General features: G+C 39.0%; 1 protein-coding gene across 1 annotated transcript in view; it reads right to left on the bottom strand.

Moving 5' to 3' along the window:
- Positions 1 to 20,592, bottom strand: part of LOC139675109 (von Willebrand factor D and EGF domain-containing protein-like) — a 176,902-nt gene that overhangs the window by 38,215 nt on the left and 118,095 nt on the right. The window contains exons 20-21 of the mRNA XM_071562336.1: positions 19,405 to 19,572; positions 5,071 to 5,949 (exon numbers count right to left, since the gene is read on the bottom strand). Of these exons, the coding sequence (XP_071418437.1) occupies positions 5,071 to 5,949; positions 19,405 to 19,572 (1,047 nt within the window). The remainder of the gene's footprint in view (positions 1 to 5,070; positions 5,950 to 19,404; positions 19,573 to 20,592) is intronic.

Genomic DNA, 20,592 nt, shown 5'->3' with positions numbered 1-20,592 from the left:
GCAAATGGTCAATCTTGCTGTCAAATGTACGTATGTTTATGTTTATAATTTAAAATCTGGAGGTGAAAATGGACAAGTGCATTATTGTTTTCTTTGAAAAGGCTTTTTGGGAAATATCCCCAAACTTTCTTTCTTTCTATTAAAATGAGATAATACCCTTTTTATAAGTTTCTCTACAATAACTTTGGGGGCACTCAGGAGTAGCAGATGCTGTGTTGTTTCCTCTGTTTTCAATACCCTCATCTGCAAATGTCTTCCTGGACAGAGTTGCTGCTCAGCATCTCAGCAGTGAGTAACTCCCTGTGCCACCAGCACGTGAGGTCCTGGGGCTGCACCACTAAAGCCAGGCTTGGAGCTGTGAGAGCACCTTCTTAGAGTGTTGAACATTTGTCAGGTCAGGACAGACTTCGGTGGAGGGAATGTACATTGTTGTGCATTGTTTCATTGTATATTATTTCTTTTCTTTCAAAGATACATCAGTCTAATTTCCTAAATGGGTGAAGTTTTAATAAGTGCAGCACAAGGTAGGTAAGAAATGGGGAAAGAAAGTTACCAGGTTATTGGTTTTCCTTTTGAAAAGCTGTGGGCTGAAGCACTGCTTTTGCATGTAAGATACACAGATAAAGGAAATAAAGCATAAGATTAAAGCATATATTAGTGCAGTTAAAATAACTCATATGCATATTTATATATTCCAGCAGTCCAGAGCCCAATTATGAGAAATGCCCACCATACAACTAGAATAGTAACAAGAATAAATTAACTGAATAAACTGGGAATACAAATGCAGACACCGGTTCTGATTAGGTGGTATGAATGGATTTTGTTTTGTGAAATGTCAGCTGAGTGCTCATCTGCATCAAAAAAAGCAAAGAAATTGTTAGGAATTGCTAAGTAAGTAGAGCACAAAATGCCAGCCTTAGTATGGTCTGTGTCCGTGGTGAGCTGCATCTGAAATACCGTGTGCAGGTCTGATCCCTCAGCTCAGAAAAGATACAGTAAAATTGGAAAAGATGCAGAAAACAGTGACATGGAAACCCAAAGTTATGGAAGAGCTTTGGTATGAAGAATAAGTGAATATATGAGGTCCTTGGGAAAGACATGACGTGGGGAATAGGATAGAAAACTGTGAAGTCTGACATGGCCCAGAAAGGTTGAACAGGGCAATGTTCAAACACATTGCCTTGGTGGTTTTAAGCACATCATACATAACTTGCTGTGAGACTGTTCTGGACAGTATTCCGATATCTTTCCCATATACTACCAGACAAATGCAGTTGGGAGCTATTGGAGATAGGAGAAGGACTTTTGATCTCATATAGTAGATCTTTTTGTGCATAAAATGTCAAACCAGATGAATGTCAGCTACCTGATTTTTTTTTGCCTCGTTGCATCCAGCTGTTCATCCTGAGGTCAGAATGCTATTCCAACTACTCCGTCTTTCCTATTATTGTGAAAATTATTTGGTTTGAACAGTGATTTTGTAATGTCAAGGCAATGATGTGTTTTTAACTCTTGAGTAGAAAGCTTGACTTCTACTATTCTAGACTTCACCTTCCCTGGGAAAATACTATGCAAAGCCTATAAAATATCCCAGACTTTTACTGACTTCACATAGTTAAGAAAATGTTTCTAAAGTAGCATGAATTTATCTTCTGTGGGAATGTTGAGTTTCTTCTAAGACTACTGAAAAACCAGAAAGATACTAGTCCTTAGCTGACAACCTAGTTCAAAATTGTATAAAATAATTATCTGTATTCTATTGAATAGAGATTTTGACTTTTTAATTGTACAGTTTTAGTAACCAGACACTTCCTGTCAAAGGGTCTTGGAGACCGGGGTAGGGGGGAGGAAGGATGACCAGAAATTTGGATTAAATTCTTGTCTCTCTTCAGTCTTGAGGTCTAAGGCAGGAAAGTGATTAGTTGTCCTATAGGGTGACTAACAACATTAGCAAATATTTCAGAACACCAGCCTGTGTTACATGTGCCACTTGTAAAAAATCTGCCAAAATGTCAGAAGCCTTCTGAAAGGAACTCTGTTTGCAATTGTTTTGCATTATTACAGTACTAGGTTTTCATTCCATTAGCATACTGAGCTGAAAGTGTAAAGCTCTGTAAGTGTTCTGATGCTCCTGCAGAGCATGTTGGCAGGTGATATGTGCTGTCCCATAAAACTGCTGGAACTATACTGTAGTAATGCATCGTTTTTTATGACATATATCCTTGGAAATTGCACTCAGAGTGAAAATTAGGTATTTAGCAACCTCTGTTATCATCAGAGGAACTCTTGGCTGAATTTACTCCATAAAAGCCAGAGAGCATCTTCTCCGAGAGAAAATGTGGGAGAATCCAGTGGATTAGAGCAGGCCTTATCTCCCCTATTCATATTTTTATTTTTGTATAGCTGATGCCACCTATTTCCAAAACTCTGTGTCCAAAATGCTACTCTGAAATGAAGCTTTTAAAGCTGACCTCTGGCAGACTAGCCTTGACATTAGGCTGCTGATAAATGGTCATTTTGCCTTTGTGCAGGAAGGTGAAAGAGCTCTGGATGCTGAGAGGCTGAGCAGCTTTAAGAAAGGACAGGGGAATGATGAGCAGAGCCTTGAGAAACTGCTTCATCTCACCTCATCTGCAGAGTATTTAGTTGCTGTCAGAAGTAAAAGAATTAAGAATCTATAATTCTTATTGCGCCAAAGCTAGATGAGCAAGAGCAGGCTTCTACTTCTTACAGACAACAAAGATGTCAATAGTGAAGGGCGTGATCTAAATGGAAATTTCTAACAGCATCCAAACACATGTCAGTTTAGATGCCTGAATACAAGGCAAATACACTGACATCTAGTTAAGTTCTAAAAGAAGGTGGGAGGTGAGATCCGATGGTCCCCAGGGGTCTCTTCCAGCCTTTGGTCCTGTGGGTCCATGACTCCCAATGACAGAATAGAGGGAGAGGACTTCCAATTAAATCTTAAGGGGGAGACTGAGGGGCTTGTCCAAAAGGGATAAGAATATTACAGATATAGAATGTGTGATGATTTACATTAGAAAAGAAATTAATTTTCTGGATGGTGGGTTGTTTACCCTGTATGTACTCTGAGCCTGATTTTGAATCTGCACAACTGGAAAAAAATATATATATATTGTCTCCCAAGATGCATATCACTCAGAAAAGTATTTATTATCTTAGAATGTTTCCAAACATTCTTATTAAACAAAGGTCACAACCCCTCAAGCACTTTAGGTATTAAAACTTGCTACCAGTGGGCTGTTTCTTTTACCTCAGTGAATTCTGATATCAAATGGGAAGGTAAAAACTATCAATGGTTTCTGAGTCTGTCAACATTTTTGCTCACTTGCCAAGTATGTTGTGCTGAAGCCTGAAGATTTTCCAAATGTTGGTCTCATCTGAGCTTTCATCCCTTGCTCAATTTTGCTGCCTACTGTTCTTCACTGTCTTGACAAGACTTGGTACGATTGTGTTGGCATTGTAAGCTGCTGATAGCTGAGGTTATGACAGGCCTTAATCCAAGAAATTATCATCATTTTTCAGCCTCATCTGTCATGATGAATCAGCTGCATCTGACATGGGAAGAGACACCCACGGCTTGAGGTACAATGGGTGCTCTTCACACCACTGGCCACGCTCCAGAGTGCTGCCCACAGGTGTGCAGAGGGGCTGGGGATGAAGCAGAGGAGGGAGCAGAAAGGCTCATTATTGAGTCAAGTGTCACAGGCAGTGACAAGAGACAAATAAAGGATGTTTGTGTACCATGTCATCAAGCCTGAGACACAGAATGATGTTGGTAATAAAGTATTTCATCCTAAGGACTCTCCAGAGAGATTTTCGGTAATACCAGTAATTGAAGAAAACATCTCATCTTGCAAGACAGTAAAAAGGCAGAGGGAGATTCATATTTCAAGGTAGATTTATGTTGCAAGGTAAGGCTTATACTGATGGGCATACTAAACATACACACAGCAGCTGTGTCTCCATATGTAAATATGCATATGTACATGACCTGGTCTTTGAGGGGAGGCCATTTGTGGTCAGACTTGCTTTCAGCTTCCCAGTTCTAGGAGCTACTCGGTGCTTTTCTATCTCCATGTATAAAATAGAGGTCAAACCCAGACTTTTTTTGTGCCAAATAACCTTATGTCCTTTAGAAGGGGCATTTCAGAAATGTGCAAACAGGCGAAAAATGATAGGGCCCAAGGTAACAGTAACCTTTTCTTGTACATTTTGTAACATGTTTCCAGCAGTACTCTGAGCTCACTCCAGCAGTGCTGGGGGCTCTACACCCCCACAAAGCCTTGCTTGGGAATCCCTGCAAAGCACATCACAGCTGAGATGCCTCTAACTCCTGTCTGCTCTATGTACAGAGCATGAGAGACCAGATGTGAAAGAGAGTGAAATAAATGATGCAAATACTTTTGTATTGTGCAGTGAAAGGCCAGTTAAGATATGAACTTAGAGGGATGTCAAGAAAAGGTGTGATTAATGATAGCTAATTCAGGGAATTCATTGCTTTAACAATGGGCATAATTCTATTGTTTTACAGAGGTATTCTCAGTTGTCTAGTAAATAACCCAATGTATTGTGAAAACCCTTCTGCTGTTATACATTTCACATGGCAAGTTCAGTTTTCTATTTAAGATATTAGGTATTTGCAAGTAATTTTTAAGGTAGTAGAACAGTTGGGCTTTTTAGACTATGTGTTGTATATAGAAATGGAGTCAATTTTACTCTTTCCCACAGAAATTTTATATGTTTTCAAATGTGATGACTTCAGTCGAATGAATCTGGCCTTAAGCAAGGGTAAGCAAGATCACAATCTGTCCCTGGTTACAATAGATTAGATATTATCAAATAAATATGTCATTTTTGTAAGCAGAAAGAGCTTTTTCAAAATTAGAGACTTTGTTTCTTATTTTGAAATATAATTGGTTTCGAAAATAGAATGATCCCAGCTACAAGAATCGCTGAATCTGTAATAAAAATTAATTTTCACTTTGGAGAATTACTAGAATGGATGTTATAAAACAATTTTAAAGAGGATTTCCCCCTTACCTTCACATGTAATTCCATCACCCCTGTATCCCGTGGGACAAGGGCCACATTTAAGTCCTCCATCTTCAACTGGCTCACACTGCACACCAGTAAAGCACAGCATATTAGCACACATGACTTTGTGGTGCATCCCACCACTGGTTTGGGGCAGTTCCACATGATCCATTGCTTTGTTGAACAACTTTTTGGCTGCTGTGATCTGTGCTGGAAGCCTTTCTTTGGGAGCAGACCCTGCTGGGACTCTCCAGAAAGCTGGATCAAGGGAGGAACCATGGAAAAGGGAGGGAAGGTGTGTTGCCAAAGGTGATGCTCTCAGCTGCTCTGTTGGGAAGTCATGGGATGGTTTAGTTCTCAAAACTGCAACTCGACCAGGCCATTTCCTGGGAGAATAGCCATGCTTGGAATGAGTTTGCTGAACAGCAGGTGGCCTTGCAAAGAATGAACTTGCATTTGTGGTGCGATGAGAAGGAACAGTCCTTGTGGTGGCTGCTTTGTGCTCTTTGAAATGCAGAGGGGTCTGGGATGTCATGCTGGTACTGGGGGCTCTGGGGTCTGGCTCCTCATGCAGGAGGGAGGTGTGTGTATCATTTCTTTTTTCAAGAAAAAATTGTTTCTCAAATGCTGCAAACTCCATATCAGGTTTCTTTGTTGGCGATGTCTGAGCTTGGGAAGTCTTTCTTCTCACTGTAAGGGATGGAGTGTGAATGACTGTGGGGTTTCTTTCCAAAAAGTGTGTAATGTCTTGTCTTGGAATTTGGGTTTGGGAAAGAAGGGAAAATACATTTCTTGATGGCTTTAGTACATCTTCCTGTTGAGAGCCTCTTGCATCTTCAACATTTCTTCTGGGAAAATCCACTTGGCTTTGGAAAGATCTTGAAACTGGGACAGAAGGAAGATATATTAGCTAAATTTGGTGATCTAGAGTTTAAAGGAGCCACAGTGAACACTTAGCTTAGGAATAAACAACAGAACATCAATCCTAGAAGTAAAAGAGTTAATTACGGTGTACTCCAAGGGCACGTTTATGGTGACTGGCATGGGAGCGATGTAGGGTAATTATCTGATATGGGTGGCACCCGCACTGATGCACAGGGAACTGCAGTGCTGATCTGACAGGGTGGTAGCTCATGAACTGAAAGTCAAGGAGACAAGACCTTGCAGTTTGTGACAGACAGATTCTGCAGCTGGAGAAGCACACAATGTTAAGAAGGTCCTTGGCAATATTGTGTCTTAGAGAGATTCTGATGCCATCACACCAGTGTATGAGTATGCAATGCTTTTGCAGTCCTTATGGAAAAGGAAAGTTTTAGGAAAGTGTTTAAAGAAGACAAATGGAAAAGCTTTGTTGATGCTGTGTACAGCTCCCTGCAGATGTGAGGGGTGGCATATAAGGGAGTCTGCTGGTTTGTTACTGTCACCCACTTGTTCCAGAGCCAGCCACCTTTTCAGCTGTGTAAGGAGGGATGATAGATGGGCAGAGGGGAGTCTGTGAAAGGCCTTGAAAGTGGAGACGAGTAGTTTGAATCAATACTTTCAGGAAGATTAATGGCCATCTGCTGATGCTAATGAATGGAAGAAGCTATTTTTAACTGGTTCTGGCATACTCACTCCATAGGATATGGAATATATTGGATCCTGGACAGAAAACCTCACTTGGCTCTAGGGTTAACTCCATGCAGGATGTACCTCTTTCTTTTAAATATAAATATTAATCACTTTCTAAAAATTCATATTGATGTAGAACTTAACCATAGTTAGCAAAGAAAGATATTCAGATGCTTGGCAAGGGGCAAATGAAAGTTAGAGCATTGACTAAGCAAATCCTGGCAGCCAAAGCTGTGCTTATTTGGCAGATGAACAGTGTCATTCTGCTGGCAGATGATGAGTTTCTATTGCCCTGAAGCACAATGTTTTGGAGTTTTACAGTGGCACTGGATGGAGCTACAGCCATCAGTGGGGAAATACATGGCATTTAGTAGAGCAGTAGGCAAATATGTGTCACTGTCCAAATAAATCTGATGAATGATGAGGTACACAGAATGGAAGAAAATAGATGATGTAGCAGATTGGACATCAGGGAAAGGAGCATGTGGGGGACAGGAGAAGCCAAAGGATTTTTAAAAATGAATGAGAGAAAAATGAAAGAAATATCTCTGTAGAAAATTATCAGTAACAGGTGATCATTACTGCCCTTAGAAGATTTGATTTAGGGACCAGAAATCAACAGGTATGACAGTGAAGGGCTGAATGACCTCTCTGACAAATTTCCAAAATGAGCCCTGATTATCGCTTTGAGCTCCTTCCACTGTGTCATAATTAAATGGGTTTTTCTCCTAATTAAATTTGAGTAACTAGTAAGGAGATCAGACTGACTACCTGTGAAAGGGAAATCTTTTTCTTTAGCAGATGATATATGTGATGTACCCATCTTTCCCTGTAAGGGGGAGCACAGTGTTGATGTGTTTCTGTGACAAGGTAGTTTTTACATCTCAAATAGTAGTACTAATGAAGAGGAGCTATACATTTTGGTTGGTTGTTCATTATGACATATACTGACCAAAGTATCTCATCCACTTGGTAGGGGCCACTAAACTTCATAAGATTTTGGTGTCATTCAAATGTGGTGACTAGAGTGTCCTCTCAGCTTTCATTATTTCAGATTTTTCCTTATATTGATACTGTGCAATTTAGTTTGGATTGGAATACAGAAGATAGTTTCTGGAATACCTGAAAATGTCTTTCTGCAGTCTTCCAGATATCTAAATAAGCTAAAACAAAGAAAGTAAACCAAAAGGTTGCACACTCAGTTGTTTGTAGTCAGCAGCTTTCTCAAATCCTGTATCACGTCAATTTATTTTCCTCGCTGTTGATCAATATCTTCAAATGTATAAGTCATTATCAATGCAGAGTGTGTGAATCTGTTTTTCCCTGTGATACCAGAATATGGTTACATATTGGACTGGATGAAAAGAACAAAAAAAGAAGACAAGACAAAGTGTTCAAGGTGATATGATGGAACAAAAATACACCAGTATTTCTGCCTGTACTAAAGGGGAAATGTGCAGCAGTGGAAAAACTGAGTTTATTTATCATAGAGGTAGATAAGAGACTGAGAAACTGTTTTGCCCCTGCTGTGCATGGCAGGACCTCTGTTCATACTGATGGAGCTACACCATTGCAAGCACAGAGTAATGCTGGGATGGCTCAGGCCCCAGGAAAGATTCCTCTGTCATCTCATATCTGGGAGAAATTAGAACAAGGGTGACAGAGCGCAAATTTCTGAGACACAAGTTCAACATCCTTCATCCAACTTGACACCAGGACACTTTCCATCTATGTGGTGCAGGAGTCCCCAGACATGTGACCCTCCAGGCTTTGGTTTGCCCAGTGTTTCACATATTTTGTGCCATTTAAAGTAAGCTCACAAATTAGAACCATCACAACCAGTCTCCAGCTCATGTTTCCAATGCCATCATAGTGTTGCTAAGGCACAGCAAGTTCTGATCTCTTCTCTCACTTGAATTGCATTTTCTGGTGAACTACTAAATACGTGCAGTTGAAGAGGGTCATGCTCATTCTGAAGGGAATGAAATGACTACTTAAGCTGGTGAAAAGAATCATTCACAAAAAGAGAAGGTTCTCAACACCTCTTAAACACAGAGTGAGATATCAGCATTCTGAGACAGAGAAGAAATTCAATATATTTTTTCTCTTTGGAGTTTCTGGGGTTTGTTTTGTTTTGTTCTGGTGGGTTTTTTTGGTTTTGTTTTGTTTGGGTTTTTGTTTGGTTTGGGGTTTTCTGTTTTTTTGTTGTTTGGGGGTCTTTTTGTGTCTTTTGTTTTTTTGTTAGGTTGGTTGGGGTTTTTTTGTATTTATAACCTTTCCGGAAAAGGCCAGATCTAGACTTGAATTAAGAGAAATCACATCCCTTTCTGACTCCAGCTATTTCTGTTGCCAGTGAAACTGCACACGTTTCACATTCTGCCAAAGACAGAATGCACCAGGTTGGTTACCATATTCCTTGGTGCTGTCCACCAGAGTCTTTGCTGGTCTTAGACTTACACACCTTCACACCTTTTTTCCCAAGCCCCAAGCCTTGCACACCTCCCTATCCTGACCCAAACTAGTAGCTGAAACCTCAAACCCTTGCTTAAGCCTCCTGCAGACATATGTATTTATTAATTTTTCACTGCCATGCTTTCCCTGCACAGCTTAGAGTTAGAAACTTACCTTTCGGTTTTTAAATGTGAGTGTAACTTTTTTTTTTAATGTAATGACAGGAGCAAAACTCTGTAAGCATTGCCATGTGATCTCAAGGCTTTTGTCTCTTAATCTAATAAAGTGCTTCAAACCAGGACCCATCAGGTGGAGATGGGCTCCTTCTCCTAAGGAAACTTTGCTGAATGTGGCCACTTCTACCTGTCACTTCAGAGGATTATGGGCACCTTTAATTCTGCCCAAGCTACAACTGCTTCAGAATTCTGTGAATAGTTTAAGAATTCATTATTAACACAATTCTATAAATTTACAATTTGTGTAGTTTTAGAGCTATTAACATTTAGTAGTACCTGCTGTCCAGCACATTTCTCATTCAGAAGTGTGTCAGAGAGAAATGCTCTTTTGACATATTACACTAGGTGGGTCATCATTTAAAATTTGAAACATCTACCAGCACATAAATCTTATTTAAAATGTCACGAGAGAATAGAAAATTAAGCTGGTCTGAGAAGTCTTGTTACCAGAGTATTAAGGACCTTCACTTTCAGTATGTTTCCATGTTAATTTTTTTTTCAGTATTTTTTCCGTGAAAAAGGGGTAACAGAGCAGCTGTCAATAGGAGCTCCAGGGAAATTCTGTTTTTTCATCATTCCTAATCTGCTCTTTAATATTAGTACGTTCTGGAACTACTTTCTTCTACTGTCAGAGCGTGTTTAATTCGTAAATCTTCTGTTTGGACATCCAAACATACCTTAATGTTTTCCCTCTCTTTAATATTCAGTAATATAACTTCTCTCTCCCTTCCTTCCTCTTAAGCATCAAGAAGTTCCTCACATTAGATGTTGATTGAGCTTCCCAGTCACCACCTCCCTGCTCTTACAATCACAAGCAGCAACTCCCACACTAAATTCCTCAGCTCCTTTTAGTGAGGTAAAGCTTTGACTTCCCAAGTTTTAAAAAGGGTATACTTTCAGGATTAATTTTGTAGAAATGAAAGCATTTCAAAGACTCTTTGTGATTGGGATATTAGTATAAACTTAGAAAGGCGCTTTAGTTTAGACCTAATGATCCTTTACCTATTTTTATATAAAAAACTGAAAAGTGAAATGAGTTGTATAACATTTCAGGAACACAAAATGCACTGGAAGGAGACACAGGCAAAAAATAATCCCCACTTTGAACGACGTGGCAATAGAGAATATGAACAATAACAGTTCTGTAAGAGGTGCCCAAAGCTGGAATTCACAAAGCAGAAAACAACGTGGAGCTGCATGTGAGCCCCTGGCTGTGCACAGACAGGCAGGAGGAACCAGCCAGGCTCTTCAGCTTGTGCTGGGCTCCCAGAGCCAGGCTCTGCCAGGCCCCACAGCCACACAGCTCAGCACTGACGCTGGACAGGCGTATTCAGGCTTTGTGAAATCTGTGCTCTCAAACCACCACTTCTGGGATGGGTAAATTTACTCGTTTGATGCTTTAATGATGAAATTAAAAGGTGAACATCTAGTTCATTGTCCCTGAGCTGTTTCAGCCTGCTAGAAAATGAGATTGTGTTGCTGATGTTGCTATCTGGTGAGCAATTTTCTTCCTCTTCATCTGCTAAAATCATGAGCAATAGGGAATAGCTTGTGGAGTCTGCATCACTCAGCCACTTCTGATTATAACCATTCCTTTGCCTCAGACTCTTGTTTGTCAATGTGGCTGCAGCTGCACATGCACAATTCTGTAACACCATTCATAATTTGCAAGGCAAGTCTGCTTTGTGTCTATGAAACACATTCTGCTGTAACACAACACTCTTGTGGAGGAGCAAACTTGGGTTCTCCAGTCAGCTCACCCACTACACCTTGTTGACAAGTCATTCTGTGCTAGAGTCAATGATTCCCACAAATGGAATGGGATCTACATTCTGCCATCAAGGGGATCCTTTTCCAGTTCTGGGATGCTGAAATCCTACGTGAGGATACAACGAATGTTACCTCAGTATGAAATAGTGTGTTTGCTTATGTCACATTAAAGGCCTTTTGTATTTTTCCCATCACTGTGCAGTTTGTTTGCCTCAAGATATTCTGAGTTTAATTGACATCTCAATTCATTAACTGATGGCTTTAAAGAAAATGTGGATGATGAGATGGTTGGTCAAGAAGCAAACAGTTCACAAACATAAAAATGATATAACTGACTACACACCAGAGAAAGTTTTCAGTCTTATCTAAGGTATGTCAAGGAATGCATAAAGATAACCCATTTCATACTGAACAAATACCAAAACAATGACTTAGAAGGGTTTTGTTTAGGTATAGCTCTTTTCTTATAGAGAATATTTTTCTATTTGTAAAACTTTTTCAATAGAAAGCATTGTGATTTACAGTTTAAGAAACAAAAACCTTTTGTGAAGGTTAAGAGATAGAGAATATTAAATGAAGATTGGTTGTAAGAAAAAACTAAGTGCAGAGAAGAGCTGGAGCACTAATACTGCCTTAGTTTATACACATTTAAGCCAGGTTGCTCATAGAGTTTAAATGATTGGCTCCTTTTAGGGGAGCTAAGTAGATAACAGTGGTATCAGGTTATAAGCTGAAGTACTAGAATGACACTCAAATCTGAAACTAATAGAAGAGTTTTAAATTTGAGATTTATCCCAATACATGATATTTTCACCTCTTATATGTGGTTGTGCTTTCCAAGGAGGTATCCATCAGCTTTTGGTCAGTAAGATTCTTGGGACAAGGCACCACATACAGGCAAAGTGATGCAAGAAGGTGATGACACAATGACAGCTGTACAGAAAAATAGAACTTTGAGGAAAATAATGTATTTTGTGCACTTTGTTTGCAGACTGTGTGGTGCTTTTTCTCTACTTCTTTTGTGATCTTTTCTCTAAGTTGTCAACAGAAATTTTAACAACAGGGTCACCAGAGACAGTGTTTTTAAAAAACAGTGTAAGAATTAGTGATTGCAAAGATATGAGCATGGTCCCCCAACAGGGAGTTTTTCTTTCACTATAAATAAATTTCTTTATCAGTATCCTTTTTTGGATTGTGTATGGAGATTTATAAACCTGCTATACTTTTAGAAACAAAAAAATATTTTCTCAAACAGCTCTCCTACCTTCCAGTTCATTTCAAGATTTAATTGAAAAATTCTCTCCTGGGGGTCATAAAAACTCAAAATGTTTGGAGAGCTCTCACCCCTTGCAGAGGAGCTGTGCTCCCCTCACTCTTTTGTTGGTGGATGTCCTTCTGTGCTCTTTGCATTCCTTGGGTCTCAGCCCTTCTCTGCTGCTGTTTTTAATGCTCTTCCTGTGCTTTTCTCTGAATATCCAGTTAACAAAACAAGAAGCAAAGGAAGGTGTGGTTTCAAAATAATCCTCTCCTAACTGTTTTATCATCCCTTCTTTCATCATCCCTCGTCCATCTTTCAGGTCTGAACTTTTACCTCTCCTCTTTGTGTTCTACTTTCTCCAATTATTTGAGCCTGAAACTGTATTATTTCAGCAGCTACAAAGACGGTATTAAGATAGAATTCATAAAAGCAAATTATATTTTCTATTCAGGAATTGACAGTATATTTTACTTCTCAGCACTATGATAGATGGAAAAAAATAATAGAAAGTGTGTTCTTATCTGATGATTCCTCATGGGCCTCCAGACTCTCTCCTGGCTTGAACAGGTTGATAGATATATACCAAACAGACTAAATCAAGGCAGATTGTCTCTGAAGCATCCTTGTCTAATTCTCTGAAATATCTATGTAGAATCCTTTAGAACAGTAATAATAGATTATAAAGAAAGTTCATACCATTTCTTCAAAAGAAAACCCATAATATTTCTTCCAAGAAGAAATAGCTTAAATTTCAATATTTTACTGAAATTCTCCTTTTATTCAATTCAAGAAATAAATGGGCTAAAACTATAATTATGTTGTTTTGGCTGTAAACACATAAAAATGAATTATTTTACATATGAAAGCCAAGAAACGAGCCAAACTGTGCTTTACTGGGAATCAGTAATGAATCTATTTTAATATCATATAAGCACATATAAATGCTCTCAGTGAAATCATGCTTTTATGAAATTCTCCACAATTTCCACTGATTAGGTTAACAACCATCTATAGTTTCTTCCTAATTCAGAAAACAAAAAGCAAGGAATCTCATTAATAAGTTTTCAGATGTCATGTCATAGAAGTTCTTTGCTGGTTTTCTTTGAGATCACAAAGCTTGGACCAGATGGCCTTTTGAGGTCCCTTCCAACATTGCTGTTGTATGATTTTCTGAAATTCTAAATATAATATATTATCAACATGGGAGATCATTTCCTCCTGCATCCCCAAGGAATAGCTGCCTTGTGTTAGCTACAGGCTGTTGCTGTACCCTTCCCAAGTGAACCAGTTCTAGATATGTGACATGACATTGGGGGCAAAATTCACATAATTTGGCACTGAGCATCACCTGATTCTGCAAGAAAGTCCTGTGAAGTGGGTCCCACTACACCTGTAGGTACCTGTTCATAAACAACAGCAAGATATTAAGGAACTAGTCTTAAATTTGCCCTGAGCAGTGCAAGTCTGTGTATTTCACACCTGGTTTTACCCCCCTATACTGGACTGTGCTTTATGTTGCTTATGAATTCTTTTTCTTCAGCTACTGCTTTGCTTTATCTGTTAGTGGCAAAACTCTTGTGATGCTTTAATGGCCCCAGGATATTGGTCCAGTATGAGTTACTTACAGTCTTTCAGGGCTTCTAAGTGCCTTTAACAAAACAGCAATCTCGTCAAATTTGTGCAAACAGGGTTGGCTCTCTTTAAAAGCTGTGTGCTGTTATAGCTGGATGATTAAATGAGCCTGGAAATTCTAAGAGAGGATAATCTTGCTCTCTGCTCTCAGTAAAAAACTACTGGGCTTGTATCCTACGTAGATTATTTGTTGGAGACTGAGCTGTTATTATCACTTAAAAGTCATGATGGCACACTGATTGCTTAAGCAAAAGGTGGCACATTCTTGGTAAGAGAGAAATGTAATCTGTACTTGATGTTCTGATTGAATGTAAATATTATTCATGGCATATAGCTGAGTCTTCTTCCCTAGTGGTTTTATGGCTTGGGCTTCATTGGTCTTCTATTGCTGAGCTACCATCATTTCCTAAATATATCATCTGTATTGGAAGCACTTAACGAGTTCTGGATTGACAGAGTGTATGGATCAGTGAAGCTGGAAACCGTTTATCTTTTAAATTATCTAAACATATTCTTCCCACTGTGCCTACTTTGGTTGTTATGTTTGGGTCATAGCATATACAGTATGGGTCTCTGTTGATATTTTTCTGAAAATGTTTAATATTTTATTAGGTATCCCTAAGGAGAAGAAAGCCATCTGAAAGACTCTTCGATCCCCTTTCTGTCTTGACAAGTACAGGAGTGGATTTTCAGTGGCAATTACAGACTCAGAGGGCAGGAAAGGGTCAGAGCTTATGTCCAAAATGCCAGGCTGATCCTGGCCTCATGTGAAGCTTGTTGCTATACCATTGCAAAACTGTGTCTTTCATGACAGCAGATTTAAATGGAATGTCTTTGTGTGGCATTTCTAAACCCACTTCAGTTGTCATTTCATCATGCACCCCTTGAAGGACACATCACTACATCATAACTGGTCAAAAATTGAAAAAAAAGAAAAATATATACATTTTTTTCTGATACACACCAACTAGAAACACTGAAACATAGTTTATGAAAGGATTGGGCAGTTCCACCATGCATGCCAAAGATGAGCTGTGGGCAGAGTTTCCATGCCCCGAGTCACAGCTGGGAGCTGGAAGCCACTGAGATGCAATGCTTAGTGGTTTTGGAGCCTGCAAGAAGCACTGAGAGCTATTACCACACAGAGGCAAATCAGAATATCATTTACTATTTATTTGGTTCCCTGTTATGCCTTCTTTACAAGGATCTTAGGCAACTTCACAGCTAATGGCTGCAGCTCTGAAACATCCCTGCCTTCAAGTAAGCCTTGTAACTCATTGCAGAAACCAGGGCAAGATGGGTTAGTTATTCCTTGCAGAGCACCCTCTGAGCGCTGGACAGTATGTGCATTTTATCAGATTCTGTATGTAAAAGTCCTGTGTGTGATGTGCCACCCTTACAGTTTTTAAGAGGTGTCTCCCAGGACCAGTGCTGAGCTCAGCCCATTAAGGTGATGCTATTTGTTCATGGAGTCACTTATGACTTACACGCTGCAAGTGGAACAGGAATCTGGGCCTCGATCTTTTTTAATGCAAATTCATCAATTCTGTTAGATAAGAGATGTAGAGTCCATTATGTTCTTCAGTCAAGTCTTCAAGCAAAATCATTTGATTGGTTCCAGGCAGCAAGACTCCTGTACTCAGTTCCAGAGATGAAACCTTGGTGTGGCAACCAAAGCTCTTACTGGAGTTATTTATTTTTCATGGACAGTGATCAACGATGAGTGCTAATAATGACAGGAGTGATTTCCAAGATAAAATTTGAGAGTGCAATACTTAAGGTTAATATGATCCTCTGGTGTCTGACTGAGAACCGTGAGTTTAAACATACCACTCCCCTCCCCACCCCGTTCTTTTACTTCAAAACGTTTTATTCTCCTTTTAAATCCACACCTTGATGTTGATCTGACAGTGGTGCAAATGAGAAGGTGACAGAGGTCTCTCTGATGTAAAATCAAAGTGAATTCAGGCTCGTGGTGCAGATACTGGAGTGTAAAGCATAGAGCACATAAACATAACAAATAGATGTCACATGCAACTGTAGAGCAAGTGCCAAATATCTACAATACTGCAAATTAACTGCTGTGACGGGAGATCTTGCAGCAATGTTCAGAATGGAAAAGCAGAACTTGATTACAGAGATCACAAAATCATCCTCTCCCTTGATCTTCAGTTCCCTAAAGCAGGAGAGGCAGAAAGAGCTGGCTCTGAACAAACAATTTTTATCAGTGATGGATGTGGCACTGCTTTGTCCAGTAAAATTGCTGATTTACTAATAGGAAAAAAATAAATCCTTTGTGATGACACCAACCTCTCTAACCTGCTAAAGAAAGTGCAAACAGATGGGTATCTGTGTGACTGTGAGTGATGAAACTGGTCTGGAGAAATACCCATAGCATCTGACGAGAGCTAATATTGCAACATGCAGTAACATCTTCAACACCCCCCATTAGGATATATTCATTTTCTTTGTGCCAAGAATATGACCAATGATACTGCATCCTTTGATTTAATAGAGCTGCCACTTCCAGCAAAAAGGTAACAGAAATTTTATACAAACAAGAAATGTGCCCAGAGAAGCCTGGACAGATTTAGATTCCTTAGACTTTCCTCTTTATTGCAGTGCCAGTGGACTTAAGGAACTTTAGATCCTATTATTACATTTGCTTTAATGGATTTTTGTCTCTGATAGGAGAATCTGTTTTTTTAAAAAAATCATAATTTCTCTTTATATATGGAATTCGATACTGGGTTTTCTTAAGACTATTCTGATGTACTTCAAGAAAAATTGCAGCCAAGTCTGGTCAATGTAAAGTGGTACAAACTACTGATATAAGCAGGTAAAATATGTAAGTGAGAACAGAACGAGGCCCTTCATTGTTGGCAGAGCAAGTAAATATAGCTCAAAAACTTATTTGTGGATTTACATCGCTTGCAGTAAGTCAAGCACTTCAAAAGATGAATACGCATCACATATCAGTGTTGTGGAAATGGTACTTTTTTGTTTATAAATCAAAACTGAAGGACTTTTTGGGTGCAGCTCATCAAACATTGACTTAGGAAACAATTTTCTTCTGGCATATTTTTCTCCTCAGTATCCTACAAAGGCAGTTGGGTAATTTTTGTGGTTTCAGTATGAAGAAATACTTATCCTTTAATCCTTAAATCACTGCAATTGAGTATAATTTCATGTCAAAAGCAGCCAATAAAAGTACAAAATAGGGATTAGCAGTAGTATTTTTAGATTAAAATTACTAGAGTTGGAAAGAAGTGGAACACAATCTCAGTACCTTCCCAAGCACTGTGGCAAGCCGAAGAGGATTTGTTCTGTTTCATTTGAATACTGATAGCCTAAGTTACAAGGGAGAGAAGTTATTATTCTAACAGGAAGGATTTCAAAATAATCATAATCCACAACTGTACATAAATTTAATTGAAAGCTAATTCTTTTTTGTCTGATATCTTTTAATCATCAATGCTATACAATCCTTCTGCTTCAACCAGGAAAGCACATGGGAAGGAAAGTTAAACCGATCATCTTGACCATAAATTAGGACACTCACACAGCTGCAGCAATTGCTTTCATTTCTAAGTATTAAACCAAATGACTACTCTCATTTTACCTTGAGGCACAAGATTCTCATTGTTTATATTGTGATATAATTCACAGGAGTGAATATAAGCTTCTGACAGAACAAAAATGAATTCCTCTTCAATCCCTTCCCAAGGTGCTCAAACTGGTTGAATGGCAACATTTCACCATGAAGTTCTGACTCAGTTTGCATATTTGAGAGAAAAATGTAAAACAGCCCCCCAGACTCTGATATACAGTTCACTTTTGAAAGAAGAATGTACTAGTTTCAGATCCTGATACTTGGGATATTTCTTAAATCCTGCCTGGAGTTGTGTATGACTGGTATGAATCACAATAAATGGCAGCTCCTGTCTGCATTTCCCTTTTTAGAACATAGACAAATTTATTTGTTAATGTTTATATAAGCACAATGTAAGTGTGCCTGATTTACTGTACCAATACCTACAGCTGCAGAATATCTGTTCCACTCAACAGCGTTTAAAGACCTTTGGGGTGTACAATGTGTATCCCATTATCCCATTAATGACAAGGCGCAGCTTTGGGCAATAACAGAAAAGTTATTTATATGTACAATGATTTTTTTTTCCTCAACCACTTTTACAGCTTCCCCGAGTTATAGAAGAGTCAATAGCTGACTTAGTGATTCTGGCAGACTAAGTACTGCCTTGTACAAATTCATTGCCAGAGAAAGAAAAATATTGAGTTTATTTTTGTGACCTTTAGATTCAGAGAACTGGTTAAATCAATTTATAGTTTAAAGAGATTGGATGATACTTATATTAAGCAGTAAAATTGCTTCCACTTTGAAAGAGTGTGTTAAAATACAACACCAAGGTAACACTCATTGACTTGGATACAGAATGGGGAATGAGATGGGTTGGTCAAGTGTAGGAGGTCAGGGAACAATTTGACAGGTTTCAAGACAGTCTGTCTTGAACACTTAAGAAAAAGATTTAGAAGAAATGCAAGGAATCCGAGCTAGCCACTGCTGTTATTAAGGAATAAACATGAGTTCTCCTAGTAGATCACTCTGTATAGTAAAAAGAGAACAACTATCCAGATTGTCCCTAGAGAACTATACATTGAATTATGAGAATATCATGGAGAGAGAGCAGGACTGGATGACTGATGAGTGGTTGCTATGCCACTGACACTTTCTGCCTGAGGTCAAGACCCAGGTTTTCTTTTATCAAGCAGAAGACCTATTCTAATGATGGGCCCTCAGAGATTAATGGGACCAGCTGAGTTTCAGAGCTCCCTAAGGAAGATTATTGCTTTGGCTATGAACAATACTATTGAAATGCTTTAATTATCTGTTGCCTTCAATTGTTGGTATAGTTGTTCATGCATTATTCTTTGTTTATCATCATCTTCACAGGTCACCTTGCAGAACAGATGCCTTGCAGAAAAAGAAATAGGTAAAAAGGAAAGAAGAGTGACACTGGCATGTGTCATGTTCTGATCTTACTGAGGAGGAAAGGTGTTCTGAAGTCCTCTGCCAGCTCTGTGGCAGAAATACAGATGTGGTGATTCATACCACTGAGCAAGTCCTGTTGGGAAGAATTGCCCTTAGTAGCAAATGAGGTGGTTAATCCATCGAGTTTCAACTCATAGAGCCAGAGATTCCTGAAAAGAGACCTGCCAGCTGCTCGTCAGGTAAGAGTGAAAGAACACAGCCTTCAGTGTTGGATTACAGAACACAGTGTGTTGTAATGCCATACTAGCACCTACTTTCTTACAACCTTTGTAAGCAAAACATTTTTAAGATTCTGAAAAGATTGCAAGTACCTGCTCTGAGGACTTTGGTGCAGGTTCGGCCGTTCCCAAAAAGCCCTGCTGGGCATCGGCCGCAGACGTAGCCAACGTAGGGAGGTTTGCGGTCAAAGCACAGCACTCCAGGGAAACAGGGGCTGTTGGCACAGGTGGGAATGTGAGGCAGTGGGGCTGTGTGACCAACTAAAAGTAAAAAGGAGAGCTTGATCACATTATTAATAATTTCTCAAATGAAATGCACACATAAAATTTAGCAGTGTCTGCCTGAGCCCAGCTAAAGCTTTATAACTGTTTTTATTCTTTTAAAGTCTAATTAATGCAAAATGTTCCCAAACCTTCAGCCAAACATGAGAATGTCCTGTGGGCACAGTGTAACAGAACAGCTGTTTCTCATTAAAGTAAGATTTATTAGTCCTCTAATTACATGTTTTCAAGTTTATTACTCAAAGTTGTTTGGCATTTATCATGTACAATATAGAAACTGTAATTTTCAGCATAAGTGAAAGATTAACTGAGTGAGAAGTGTTATTATTTGACATCTTTTTGGGCTTTTATAATTGGAAGGTAATTATCAAACCTTTCAGCACCTATACCCTACTTTTAAAATTACACCGTCAAGTACATATGTTTCTGATCTAGAAATCATCCCTAATGCATCAAACCTTGTATTGCAAAAACCTGCTTTAATTATCTTAGAATTATGTGCAAAATTTAACACTCTGGTAGTATATAGTTTATCACTTATGATGTCACTGAATAGCAAGTGTATATGAACTGTCTGTGAAGTATTTAACACTGTCAAGACATAGAACAGATGATGAATACAATCCTGATGATGGTTGTAGATATTTTTAATTGCCTCCAATGAGGTCTCCGTCATCATTCACAAGGTTTTTCTGCATTATTCTTGCACCTTACCTACAGCACTATGACACAGAATACCTGGAAGAGGCAAGGTCTGGTTAGGTGTTGACTGGCCTGGTACAGATATTAAAAAAAGAAGGTAAGAAAATAAATCTTTTAATTTACATGTGCCTCTACACAACAGGTATGCCCAGTCTCAATTATTTTGCTACCTGTTTTCACTAGAAAATGAATTAAACATGGGACACTCAATAGAACAGGGCCAACATAAACACTGTGCAGGTGCACGCCCATGTAGAGAGTGCTGTAGTGCTCCACCTCTGGGAAAAGCTACTGCCA

Source organism: Pithys albifrons, chromosome 8, assembly GCF_047495875.1.
Source record: "Pithys albifrons albifrons isolate INPA30051 chromosome 8, PitAlb_v1, whole genome shotgun sequence".
NCBI lineage: Eukaryota > Metazoa > Chordata > Aves > Passeriformes > Thamnophilidae > Pithys > Pithys albifrons.
Note: the sequence above shows the minus strand (reverse complement) of the source record. Positions and strands in the feature narration are given on the sequence as shown.